At 41.7% G+C, this 13,732-nt stretch overlaps 1 protein-coding gene across 2 annotated transcripts in view; it reads right to left on the bottom strand.

The window, feature by feature from the left end:
* The window catches only part of COPS2 (COP9 signalosome subunit 2), a 764,758-nt gene extending 752,869 nt beyond the window's left edge, over positions 1-11,889 (bottom strand). The window contains exon 1 of one of the 2 annotated variants that reach the window (XM_069624784.1): positions 11,600-11,889. In XM_069624784.1, coding sequence (XP_069480885.1) covers positions 11,600-11,653 — 54 coding nt within the window. In that variant the 5' untranslated portion in view covers positions 11,654-11,889. The remainder of the gene's footprint in view (positions 1-11,599) is intronic. The other variant, XM_069624783.1, reaches the window with a different exon arrangement.
* Between the last annotated feature and the right edge of the window lie 1,843 nt (positions 11,890-13,732).

Here is a 13,732-nt window from a genome sequence, read left to right as displayed (position 1 = left end):
CCTAAAATTGTGTGCTTCAACTAGACCTATGAATCAATATTGATAGATTCCAATGCTCAAGGGATTTGGGTTGGTCTGGGTCCATCTTGGCTGGTAAAGCTGTGGAATTGCCAGTAAAAGTGAGCTATATGCATTCAAGAAGCAAATTAAAACTAACTTGTCTCTCCGGAGACTATGTAGATAATGTAATTTCTTTTTTTCTGTACATTATTTGCTGCCCTCCCTTTATTTTTCTTATCAGGTATCTGTCTTCCTTTTACTTGTTCCTCGTTTATGGATTTGTGGCAACTTAATCCGTGCACTTAGATACACAGGTCACAGTACCTCACCCTCCGTTACACCCCGTGCACTGAATTGAGAAGAGCAATACAATGCAACTGAGCGAATCATTACTGAATCGTGATATTGGCACCGTATTAAACTTGGAGCACCTGTGGGAGAACCATGGATAGGTCTCAAGCACGCTGAAAACTAATAAAATATCTGAAGGAAAAGAATAACATGACGTGCAAAGACATGGAAACTGATGTACTTTTCAAGTATTCAGTTTGTAAAAGATAGCTTGGGTTGTGGACGAGTCCTAGCCTTCCAGGCAAAAGTATGCGATTCTACATGTTTTCATAGACTTCTTTTAAAAAGTCTGCACTTTGTTCGTACACTTTCAGTTGGTTGACATGAACTTAACCAGGTATTTTTCAGTGAGGAGTGAGGGATGAGACACAGAGCTCATAGATGTTTAAAAGGGAGTTGGAAAAGGCTTTGCTGGCCCTATTCTAGAAGGCGTTTCTCTACCTCAACCAAAACTAACCCAAATGATCCAGATCACATATCAGCCTCCAATGGGTAGGGGAGAGAACATTCCCACTGGACTGCAGTCCCATAATGAGTGCAAAGCTCCACAAGGAACATACAATAGTAGACCCTGCACGCCTCTAAAATGTGTAAACAGTTCTCTAAAACTTCTGGTACAAACAAAAAAATGTTTAAACTCCCATTATGGTATAAACCCAAGATAACAATTAACAAGAAAACAGTATCTACATCTATCAACTTTCAAATGCAAATAAAAGACATCCTCATTTGCTGAAGGTCAATGCAATACTGTCTACTGAACCAAGAGTTCAGTAAGTATCTAAAATTTAATTAATAAACAAACTTGGGGCAAATGACAAATCACTAAATTCCACAGAGGCAAGCAAATACAAAGCCAGCACATCATATAAAAATTGAAAACCCAATAACAGCAACAATATCTGCTGTAGCTCCAATAGGAAATGTGAACAAAATGTAGGCATTTATCACCCAGTGGGAACAGATTTATAAAAGAATTAGTAAAGCACTGAAAGCTGCCGGCAAATCCCAAACCCTACTCTTCGTACTACACAGGACGTTATGGCCAACAGATACAATGCACAAGCCCAAAATCATGGACAGCCCAACGTGCTGGGAGATGTAAAGTTCCACAAGAAGTATGCACACAAACACATGCATTTTCTTTGACCATGCTTCTCCAGTTATTGCATGGAGGTAGCACAGTCTATTTTAGGCATTCGCAGGGCTCGAAATGAAGATCGGATAAGCAAAAACTGAAAGCATTAACCAGTGACTAGGAGCTACCAGTGTTCCGCAAATGCAACTCGCATAAGATGGTAACATAATTGTGTCCACTATTTATGTCCCCTTATGCTTTACAACATTGTAGAGATGGGTCCTAATGTTTACCTCAGTATGTTCGTGACAATCTATGAATAAATAGGTGCGCTTGTTTGGCATCAGTTGGCCTGGGGAGCCAAAAGTAGCTCCTGGTAGCTGTTTGGTGTCAAGCTAACCAGGCTCTTCTTGGCTACAAGCAGGCGCTAAATAGCCCCAGCTCCTCCCAATTTCGAACCCTGCATTGTACAGCTGAATCCATAAAGCACATTTAAATAACTTTGTATCAAAACCCTGAATAATGTTGACCCACTGACCCCGAAGAACACACAGCTTCAACACACATTAGCACCTGCAGCCAATGCATCACCTCCCACTGGAGAAATCAAACAATAGACTATGGTGGAACTCCATTTGCCAGTCCCACAGGCTAGGAAAAAAACCTCTGCTGAGACCAAATATCACTGGCAAACTTTACACAATTATGTAATCCCTTAGAAAACTACACATACCACACACACCTTAGTGTCCCTAGATGTCTAAATATGGAAGTCCAGAAGCACCCGTAGTAAAACAATGTCCACACACATTCCCTTTAACGTTCCAAAAGGTGGAAACAATGGTACAGGATCCGGCTCTCCACCCCAGCCCCAACATATAGCAAAACAGACGCAAGACCGGACATCTCAATTTGGAAGATACGGAGACTATCATCTAGACCCTTGTGGTTCCCAATTAGAGCAACACAACCACAACTAAAACAAAGTAACAATATTTAAAATAAATATACATATCCTCAAAACATACTGCGAGTTCAGCCAAGGACTTAAACCACACAGTAGACCTAGATGAACCATCAATGCCACAGCTATACTTACAAAACTACCCTTAGGACACTCAATGAAGTTCCTGCACTTGTAACCTCTGGTGCTCTCCACCACACTCTACTACTTTACAATATATATATATATATATATATATCTTTGCTTCTCTTCCAAACGTACAAACAGGTCCCGAACCAGACCTGAATAGGGCCTACAAAAGGGGCAATTACCTGTTCCTGATTTGAAACCAAACTTACAAAACACAGAAGGACATTATAGTCTGTGAGTCTGATTGGCAAGGCTTAAAAATCAGGAATCCAGAAACCACACCAAGCAAAACGCATTAGAGATCTATTTTTATAACTTTCTTGTTCAGGTTACCTTCTCAGACGTGCATTGTATGTATATATTTTTTTATTTAAGTACTTATGGTTGCAATTTACAACCTTTTAAAACTAATACATAGATCCCAATACACAGATATAACAAACAAAATACAATAAAATGCATAAAACACTTCATAAGTAAAAACACATTTTCAGCTAAAACGATACATATCCTCCAATATAATAAATGTGATCAAACCTTAAGCATTAAAATGATCTTAAAAGCAAATGATTGTCCCATTATGACCATTGGAGTATGTTCACACAGTAAAAGCGTCTAGCCCAATTTAGGCCCTCTGCCATATATGAAGGGCTGCTGCCGTTAACACCCAGCGATCCACACCGAAGAGCACACTCCAAAACTGGTCAATCTCGTATAACTGAAACTTGGCATAGCCCTTCTCATAATTCTCACTCATTGCTAGGTACTGTGTCAATATCTGGCGGGTAGTTTCCGCCTGCGACCCACAGAGGCAGCAAACCCTTACTTCCTTAGGAATGCCTGCCCAGGATCCCTTATTTTCCAGTACCGGCAAGATGTCAAAATGCAAGTATAAGATAAAGCAGATCAACTGAGGAGCATGCAGTTTAATCAGGTAGTTCCTTGGCGATTCTTGAAACAAGCTCTGCTGTGCATAAGCCGCACACTTGCGTTAATGTGCCAGATGCCCAAGGGACTGTACTATCTCCTGATTTCTCGGACGCAGAATACAGACCAATCACTTTGCAGTGATATTAACCAATTTCTCAATTTCCTTGAGCAAAATACTGCGGGACTATCGCCTTGCGTGGGTCTGTGATTGGCTGAGCAATGTACCCCCTACGGGACCCCATATTTGATTTTGACCCATAATTTAGAAACCGACACCAACCAAAGTGACCTCAGAGATTGCAGGTCCAGCTCGAGTCTAGTGCCTCAAGCGGGACAGACATCGGAAGGCCCAGTAATTATATCAAAATTCTGGCTTCAATTTTTGGCAGCCAATTAATAGCCCTCTCAGGTAAGGTTTCTAAGGCATACAATATGCCAGGAATAAATGCTGTTTTATATATGCCAAAAGTGTGGCCCCTAAAGAAGGGCCACTGCTGTCATCAATGACTGATTGCCAGCCATTTATTCCAAGCCTCTGGGGTATTTCACGACGTAATGGTAGCGCCCAATGTCTGCCTATTGCCCAACCTTTTCACAGACCATATGAAAATACGCTGAATACTAGTCTATGTTTGGAGCAATTACGCACATGTGTAATGTTTGTTTGTTGGAAAACCTCAATACAAATATTTTTAATAAGTCCTTTGTCGGAGTGGTGAAGACCAGACTTGCAAGATATTCTTGTCCACAGCCATACCAGGGTCATGGTTGGGATGAAGCTGCTGTGTGGAACAACACCTCGCCTGCTGTCTTAAAAGTGAAGCTGAGATCTGCAGGTGTTCTGCGATTATCTTCCTGGCTTTGAAGTGGAGAACAAGAACTACTTTTGCCCCCGGACAGGGCCTCCCAGCAAACCAGAATTTAAGAAACTGCTCTTGGCCCAGATTCCTGAACAAACCACTTTTGAGCTACACCTACCCAGACATCCCTCAATTGTCCCAAGCTTGTACATGCCACATGCTGTTGTGGACTGCTCAGTGTGTTAGACCCAACTGCCCAGCTCACAAATGTGATGCTGAATCATTGCCTCCAAAAGGCACCTTGAAGTGGTTGAGCCACAAGCACAAGACTAAAAAAGGTATTTGCAGTAGTGCGGTCTCTCAGGCTTGCCTTTGAGGGTCAAAATGATTTCGAAGACCTCATTATCTACCTTTTCCCAAAGACGTATTCTTCATTGGGACATTTCTGCTGAACTAATTGACCAGTGAGCCTGTATTGAGGACAGATGGCTACTTCATGGTTTTACTTACGATGCTCTACCAATATTGTTGTACTTATGATGGGTCAGAATTATTTGAGTAATATATGCATGGCATAGATTGGTGAGGTGAGCAATACCTAGACATCTGGCTCAGAAACCCTTCATAAACTTATAATGTAAGGTATGGAAAATTAATAGGACTCCCAGTCCAGGGGATTTGGTAGGAAGACTATCAGTGTCGCAAGTTAAGTTAACTCACAAGCCGCCACTGGAAAGACCACAGGTATTTAGATAACCAATAGCCTTGGGTTAATAAGGCTTTCAATTTTGAGCGAGAGGTGAGGGCCAGAGGACGTCCTTGGTGACTGTCCATTCTCGGCACCCCACCAACTCGTGATATACGGACAAGCATGTCCTAACAGGGCAACTAAACATTATCCGAGAGTATATTTAAGGATTTGACGAGGCCAAGAAAGATGGCCGACCAGCCCAGTCATGGGCCTGCGTCTGCATGCGCGCGGCGTCCATTAAAACGTGTAGCTGAACTGTGAGCGATTCGGGACGGGTTGGACTGTCCAGTTCAGAATGCTGAAGGTGTGCCTGTGACAACCTGGCATTAGGCAAGCGCCCTTGATGCACATTTTAATGTGTATGAAGCGGGTAAACAGGAAATCTGTTATAGTTACGATTGAGTAAGTTCCCGAATCGCAGTGGTTAACGGGAGGGTGTGAGGAAAACATGGCGCGTCCCGATACAGAGTCGCATTAGTGATAGAATGTGAACATCCAGAGATTCACAATTGTGTATATATTAACATTTAATAGCAACATAAGTGAAATTAAGTACATCTGCAAATAATAACGCAGGTCTATTCCATATATCTAAGGAATACTATCCATGATCTACAGGTTGTTCCTGTACCGAGAAAGATGGGACTAGTGCTACAATCTGATTCTAAGTTTGCGCACCGAAAGCGGAACACAACAGACTGGACATTGACATAACCAGGTAGATATACTTTGCATACTTCATGGATGTTCATTGAGAGGGATATACCTTAGGTTAATTCCCTGAAGTGATGATTTGTTTTATGTAGGCAATACGGAATTGTGAAAAGAGAGAGAATCTTGAACAGGGATTCCACAGTTGAATATTATACATCCCAACAAACAACAAACCTTGAAGTTTAGTAACTTGGGTAACAATCAAAGTAATAAGGTTTGAGAGAAATACCATTTAGAATTTAAACTAACAGCGGCTACTGTCATTAATTACAGATAAACAGAAACACAGATGAAACAGAATGTTAGCAACAATTGAACGTCAGTGTTGAACAGGCCCTGATGAAGGATTGGACATCTGAAACACGTAGGCTAGAAACTGAAAGTTAGAACTCTGACAAAGCCCAGAAATGGTCCTACAATTATATCAAGGAAAGAAATTTGTAGGTTTAATGTACAAAAATAAGTGAATGTCGGTTGGATTAGAAACTATTAGTTCAAATGAACTTGGTCAAAAGGTTTGTTATGGTGAAATTGGAAATATGACAACTGATTGTAATGTTTTCTACATGTTGCCTTACATGTGTTTGAGTTGTCAGTAAATATTGTTTTATGAAAATTGGAAAATTGCTCTGCAGTGTCTTTGATTTATACAAAGACAAGATATCTCTGGGAAAAATGCAGAAGAAGTGAAGTGTTAAATATAAGAACTTTGCATAGATTGACTGTATGTATTATTAAAATTTAGGAGGTTCTAAACCCCAATAGAGTGCATACAGGTTGGCTCTTGGTAACAATGGGTCATAGGGGTATTCTGATTGGCCGTTTACCCCTGTCCTTAAACCCAGAGTGGCCTTTCATTACTAAAGTCTGCATTCTCCAAAACGGCGTGGGCTGTTATTGTTTTTATTAGTTGCATGTATTATTATTTTAAAGGCACTATTTTTACTACTAAGTTTCTCAAGCGCCCAGTTATCTCAGGGTTTGGCGCGCAATACAAATATTAAACAAATACAAATATAGAACTTTAAACACTCCCGTTTTGGATTTATTGTACCAATGTCGAGGTGCTACTGCTACCAGCCCCTTCCTTCTAAGAGTATGTAACCGACACTGGGCACCGAAAGAGGGAAAGGAGATTACCAATAAGTTGTTCCAGGTTTACCTTTGTGACTGGAATCACCATTAGTTAAGAAGCAGTGTGTGGCAGATTGGGGGTTTTAGGCACTACCCATCCATTAAATTATGCAGAGCAGTAGTAATTTCGTTACAGCAGTGAAATGATCTGAAAACACGGTATAGGTTTCAAATACATTTAAAGAAAGTAAAAATATTGCCATTCAATTTTTGGAAAGGATGAAATTCATATTATGCAGTTCTACCAACAAAAGGTGATACCCAGTTTGATCTATGGGATTGAGACTTTGCCAAAGAACCATAATTGGTGGTATAAGCTCGAATCACAATTTTGAAAGCAAATACTTCACTTGCCCAAATCTACTCCATTACCGCTAATTTGGTACGAACGTGGCTTGTTATCACTGAAATGTCAAATAAAATGGAGAATGTCTGCTTCTTTGAGGAAAGCTATTCTCAATTTCCTTGGATCTGCTATTGCGCAATCCCAATCGTGCCAAACAAAAATTGTACCAACACGATTGGATTGAGAATCGCAATTCCTGTCTTAAATACAAAGACTTTAATACCAATATGTTTTGGCACAAGCGCTCTCGCACAATGGCGGATTATCTCATCAAATGCCCGTCCTCACATCTACGCAACCAATATCCAAGATTTAGGCTGAATTTATGGCCAACCAGAGAGATCATGGTTAGAAGGAAACTAATATCGTCGAACCTAAACTTTTGTAGATTTTGCACAGACAAAGCTGAAAGAGACTCTAGAACATTGCATAATGGCTTGCCCCATGTTGTATGATTTACGGAAAGTATATTTTACTGCAATATGGAAATGAGTGAAATCTGGCACCAAATATTTAACAGCTCAAAACTAGCTACACAGTGGCAATTGTTCAATTCTTGGAAGCCATTTTTCCAGAAAATTTGAAGGGACAATAATGTTCTCCAATGACATAACATGGTGTAACATCTTATGATCTGCTGCTAATGTAATGAAATTTAGCCAGAGCAATTGAAATGTGTGTGATTATTTAAGCAATCTATTCATTCATTAATCTCTTTCTTGTTTGAACAATGAGATGACTTGGTTGCAGTTACACTTATTAATTGTATAATGTATGTTTTATTGTAATTGTAATTGTTATACTTTGAAGAAATGTGAATATATGTTTTGTTTTTTTTTTTTTTTTTGAACTATTACTCTGTGAAAACTGAGTTTTGTCAAAAATAACTGAGGGTCATGGACGAAGGTGCACACTTTCATCCTTCACCGTGTAAAATTGGTGTCTCAGGTTTCTATGGGTTTCTACAGAACCTCCCCCAGGTCTGTGTTTTGTTATATTTGAAAGGATGATTTTATTATCCAATCAAATACATTTTAATAACAATAAAAAAAGGATGAAATAAAACTAACAAGGTAACTAATGCTCTGGGAGCAGATTCAACGGAATAGAGTACTTAAGCTGCAACAAAAGAACCACATTACAAGAAAAGAGAGTCTCCAAAACAGCATTGCGTGCTAATTTTTGGTGCAGGGGTGTTCCTGTACTGGCAAACGTTTTACTGATTTCCAATAGGTTAACTAAAAATGACGAGTAATGGGGTAGTGCAACGTGTTGCTTCTGTGCTAAGAGAAAGACGAATACAAAACACTGACCCAGTAAAGTTGTTAAGGCATAAACAGGAACCAGGTCCTCGCAAGTAGACTCATCAAGACTTGCCCTTCTGATTCAAGACGATAGTTCCTTGTTCCAAAAAACACCATGCTTTTCGTTTCTTTAACATGATAAAAGGTCACTCGCCATTAAAGCTTGTATAGTTAAAGGTTTGGGGTTGTTTGTTCATCTGCTAATTGTTCACAGTGAACTGATTGAAATAAATCTGCATGCATGCAAACAATTACCAGATGAAGAAACAACCCCAAACCCTGTTCACATTCAACCAAAATGCGCCCGCCCCCACCCACCCTCTCCTACTTACTTACCTGCGTGCTCGCCTGCACGTCCCCGCAGCGTCAGATCCGTCCCTCCAACGCTGGTTGGATCTGACACTGCAGGGTCCCTTTTCCTGTTTTAAATGTGCCGTGCCACCGCCTCTCATGTAGAGGAAGAGAGGGACACCTGCGCAACCCCAAAAAAAGCTAACATGGGGATTGCGGGACACCCTGCTCCACATGTTCAATATGTGGTACTAGTCGAATTCGGACAAATGTATCATTCGATCGAATATAAACGATCTATTAGGCTAATACCGCACCATACTAATCAAAACTAGATGAGACAACTTTTCAATAATATACACATTAAAGATTTACAATAGAAACACCATACAAGTTGAGTTAGAATTGCACGTGTATAACCTATCAGTAGCATGACCACACCGATTTGCATTTAAAAAATAAATAAAAAAAAACAAGAATCTGACCAATGAATCTGAAACATGATGATGTGATGAGTCACACATGCAAACCAATTTCTGCAAGCCTTCTTCAATGTTTCCCAACCACTGCTGCCATGTTTTTCAATACCTCTCAGATAACAAACTGCTGGCCTGTGGATAATTCTGTGTCACTCCAAAGTGTATGTACATTAGCGTTGCATGATATGTGCAGATTCGATAATGAATACTACAACAGACACAGAATCTACCAATATGTGGCCAAACTAGAACTTGTGTCACTTATGGAATGACACATCGGCCCTCTTTAAGCAACATTTTCTGAGTGAAAGTTTCACATGTCTCCAACATTTCCAAACTGCCAGCATCAGAGGTATGTGTTCAACTGCTTCCATACGAACACCAAGATGATGTAAACACAGAGGTGGCCAGTGCGTTTGCTAAGGCAAAGCTCCACTCCCATCTGGTATACAGTAAACGGAGAGGGCAGTTTGTGTGCATTTTATTGCCGTTTATAAAGTGGACAGAGATAAGTTGGCACTCTGCATTTCTTAAGCAATATTAAAGCACTTGGCTGGCAACAATGTTCGGCAGTATCCATGTTGAGCACGCAGCAGACAGTATACCGCTGCATCCTGTGTGGTAGTAGCAGAAAAACTGAAGCAAGTTAACAGACCCTTCTACTGGAAGTAAATGAGGCAACACTGCATACTTGTCTATGTGACATGAAAGGCACCTGCAATAGGCAGTACTCCACACCTTCCCCAAAAGGAGCATGCATAGACGGACCGTGCATCACACATTTGGAGGGATTTCCCCGCTTTTTTTTTACAAAACGTCTCTATGTGAACAAGCTTCTGTAAAACAACCAAATGTCCCAGTTTTAGCAAAGGTCTGCTCATTGGACCATTTCTCTGTCAATTGGTCAGAGTCAAGTACCAGGGAAAGACAGGCTCGTGTGAGTGATGAAGTGAGTTGTGCCACAAAGACAAAGACAAAAAAAAGAAAAAGAAAAAAAATAGAGATGCAAGACAGTGGGGATAGAACACAGGAAACGGAACAAATAAAAAGTAATACATTGAAAAATGGATTCATGAAAAGGAAGGAATAGATTTGATTAATTTACAGACCATGCGCCTTAGTAGTAGAATCCAACTCAAAAGTGCATTCCAGTACTCCACCGAAAAAGAACCAACATCTCCCTAAAGTTAATTAAAACACTCAATTGGTCGATGCTGTAAACCCAAAACGAAGCCAAAAATGCCTTAAAATTAGCTGGAATTAAATAAGCAGTGATACACCAGCTGTTCCGCGTGCTTAGCTATTCTGTGTATTATTATGGATCTGACTTGGTTGTCGCTTTTCTATGTTTATCTTGCAAAATTGTCCCGGTTTTTGGTTTGGACAATCCGTTCACCCTAACAAGGCACCTGGCTCAGTTAAGTACTATCAGCCCATTCCGTAACAGATGAAAGTCACTTTGCTGACTTCCTTCAAAAAAATGACACGTGGAGCAAAGAATCCCTTATGAAAACATTGCAATAAGTAATGCTCCGTGGAGAGAGCATAGGTCTTTTGGACAAAGATCACACAGCCTCACAACTCTTCACAAGAGATTCGGGGAGGACGGCAGACCTGCTGGGTCACACAGGGCGGGTTGCTCAACAGTGCCAACCAACGATGCAGGGTGCAGACCGCTCCTGCCCAATGACAGGCCGGCAGATCCGCCGTCATCTATGACAACAAACCTCTAGTGCGGTTACAGAATGAGGGCAGCAGCCCAGCTACACCCAATCAACTGTGAGCAGTTCGTTTCTCGATGACAGGTGCTCAGTGGGGCGCAGGGCGGTAAATGGGAAGTATCTGGTTCATCTGAAGCTAAAAACAGAAAAGTAAATTAACTATTACAGGCAGGATCAGTGCCTGCATCCTTTGGCACCAGCTTTTGCAGTGCAGCCGTGGGGTTCTTGTACTTTGGTTAATGCCGCGTGACACCATAGACTAACCCACGGAAAATGCCTAGAGCACTGGTCCTCAGTGATTCATTAACGGACCGGGCAGTGCTCTGGGGCACACAATGGCCCTCTCCTTCTATGGAAAGTCCATGAGCTCGGCAGTCTGACACTGGGCATTAAGAGCTTATTGCCTGGTACTGGCGGTGGGTGCACAGAATCCCAGGCGCAGCCTTCAGATACCCGGTCTGTTGTCACCAGACACTGCCTGCCCATGACTGGGGCAGGCCTGGGGGGCATGGCCTGCTCGCCTGACACTCACCAACAGGGAACCCCACAGCCGGAGGCACTGACCTCCAGAGGAGCTCGCAGCTCAGACCCCACTCCCGGCACCTACCAGGTCATAGTCCTCCTCATCATCGCACATGAAATCATCCTCCATGTCAGACATCTTGGCCGGGGGAGGGAGGGAGGGAGGGTAGGACTGGATTCGAGTTCTCCCACAATCCTCTTTGGTAGCGCTACCGCCGGATCTATCCGTCCTAGGAACCGACAGCTCTCAGCACAGCTCGGTTCCGGGAGGAACCGAATATCGGTGACACGAACTCCGATAGCACGCTTCCCTGGCAACCAGGGAGGAGAGAACACCCCACATGACAGGTCATTAGCACATGACCGGCCAAGCCCCACTTTCCCTTTCCTTGACAATAGATATAAAAGAAATACAATATGCTCTCCAGGAACACATGTGCACTGGAATATCTCCCTGTCAGAAACGTAAGTCAGCTCATCCGCCATCTTAATACGGTTACCAAACGTGCTAAAAAGCGTTGACATGAACTGTTCAGAATCTGATTTCTCAAATATTTGTATTGCTTCCTCTAAGCAACTGTTTTTAATTGTTTTTGTCAGCAAATACTACATATTCGAAATGGATTGGCAAAACTTAAATATTCTTCGCGAATCCTTAAGGTTGATATAACAGCAGATCACCAGTTACGTTTTTCATAGAAAAAGCTCTACTAGCCGCGGTATCTTGATGTTGTATAAAAGTTCATTGTAAATGAATAGTTCAATTTCATTTGAGTTCACCCTCATTTGGATGTTGCCACTCGCCTTGAATGAATATCACCATGCCTACACATTACAATACCACATAGACTTTCGTGGATCAGCAAATCTTCACCACCCCAAACAATTTATTTTAAAGTACTGTACTTAAAAGTAATCTTCGTTACTCCCATACTTGCCAACATTTTATGACCAAAAAGCTGTAGGATTTTTTATGTTCTAAAAATTGTAATTAGCATGGGAAATGAGATCACTTGACCAGATAACATCTGAAGAAATAACATCGCATGTCATATGGCACTCAACCACAAGGTTCTAAGCATAACAATTTGAAATAAATAGCATAGGTAATGGTTTAAAATGTGCACTTTGCCGCGCTCGCCTTACAAACTGTGCTTGCTGGAGCCCTTCCCACCATAATTTCCCATGGGCGTACATGCCAACCCTCCCGATTAAATCAGGAGACTCCTGGTTTTTCTGTGAAAAATGTTGATATTTTTCACGTTCTCCCGCCTAAAATAATTCTAGCCCCAATTCATTCCTATGGGAAACTTTAAGTCTCCCGATTTCTCAGAGGAAATCTCCCTCACAGGTGCCTCGGAATGTTGCATGTATGGTTGGGTATACCAAAGTGTTACTACCTTCTTGCCTTTGACACCAGTTCCTCTGCATCAACCACAAAGAAGGGTTTATAGATTTCCAGTGAGCATTTATTGTTTCGACTCCCTGATGGCTGGAAGTCGCATGATAATTGGTGGCAATAAGTCCCCCCTTTTATTTGTCTCCATTAAAATGCATGCACCCCATGGGTGCCTCGGACTTTTTTCTGCTCCAGGGAGGGCCCCACTTCAACCGTCATGTTGCAATGGGCCCTCACACATCTCTAGCCAGGACCATCCAAGCACAACCACTGTTAACACCAGCAGAAGCCACTGAAATACACTCAACCCATTCTGTTGCCAAATCTGCATGCAGGCCATAGTCTTTTTTGCGTGCTCCATCAAAAATACCCTGCATGTGCTCCATCAAAAATACCCTGGAAAAATACCCAGCACACCAACCGCGGTCATTGTATGCTGACTTCATTTGTGTTCCATACCCTCCATATGTGTGTTGTCTGTTCTGCACACATCATCTAAACTCTGGGCATGTTTAATGTACTACCTCAGATCCTTTGGTGTTGGTTTTCTTCCTATGTGCTATTTGCTTCTGTACTCATGGACTTGTGCTTCACTTACCCAGATATGCTGTATTTCTGAATGCCCCTAAAGTCCCAGATGAAATAATGCAGTACATTTCTTTCAGGGAGATCAGGGTATAGAAATAAGTAAAAACAGCAGGAAACTTGCCCCAGTGAGCACTCGAGGTAGCCGGGAAGAGTGCCTACTCTGAATAAATGGAGTTTTGGGGAGGCAATAGTTCACAGCATTAGGAGAATGCTGTGATCAAAATGCACGAG

Source organism: Ambystoma mexicanum, chromosome 11 (assembly GCF_040938575.1).
Source record: "Ambystoma mexicanum isolate Mex_15411 chromosome 11, UKY_AmexF1_1, whole genome shotgun sequence".
Lineage (NCBI taxonomy): Eukaryota > Metazoa > Chordata > Amphibia > Caudata > Ambystomatidae > Ambystoma > Ambystoma mexicanum.
The sequence above is the reverse complement of the archived record's forward strand: the minus strand, read 5'-3'. Positions and strand labels throughout refer to the sequence as shown.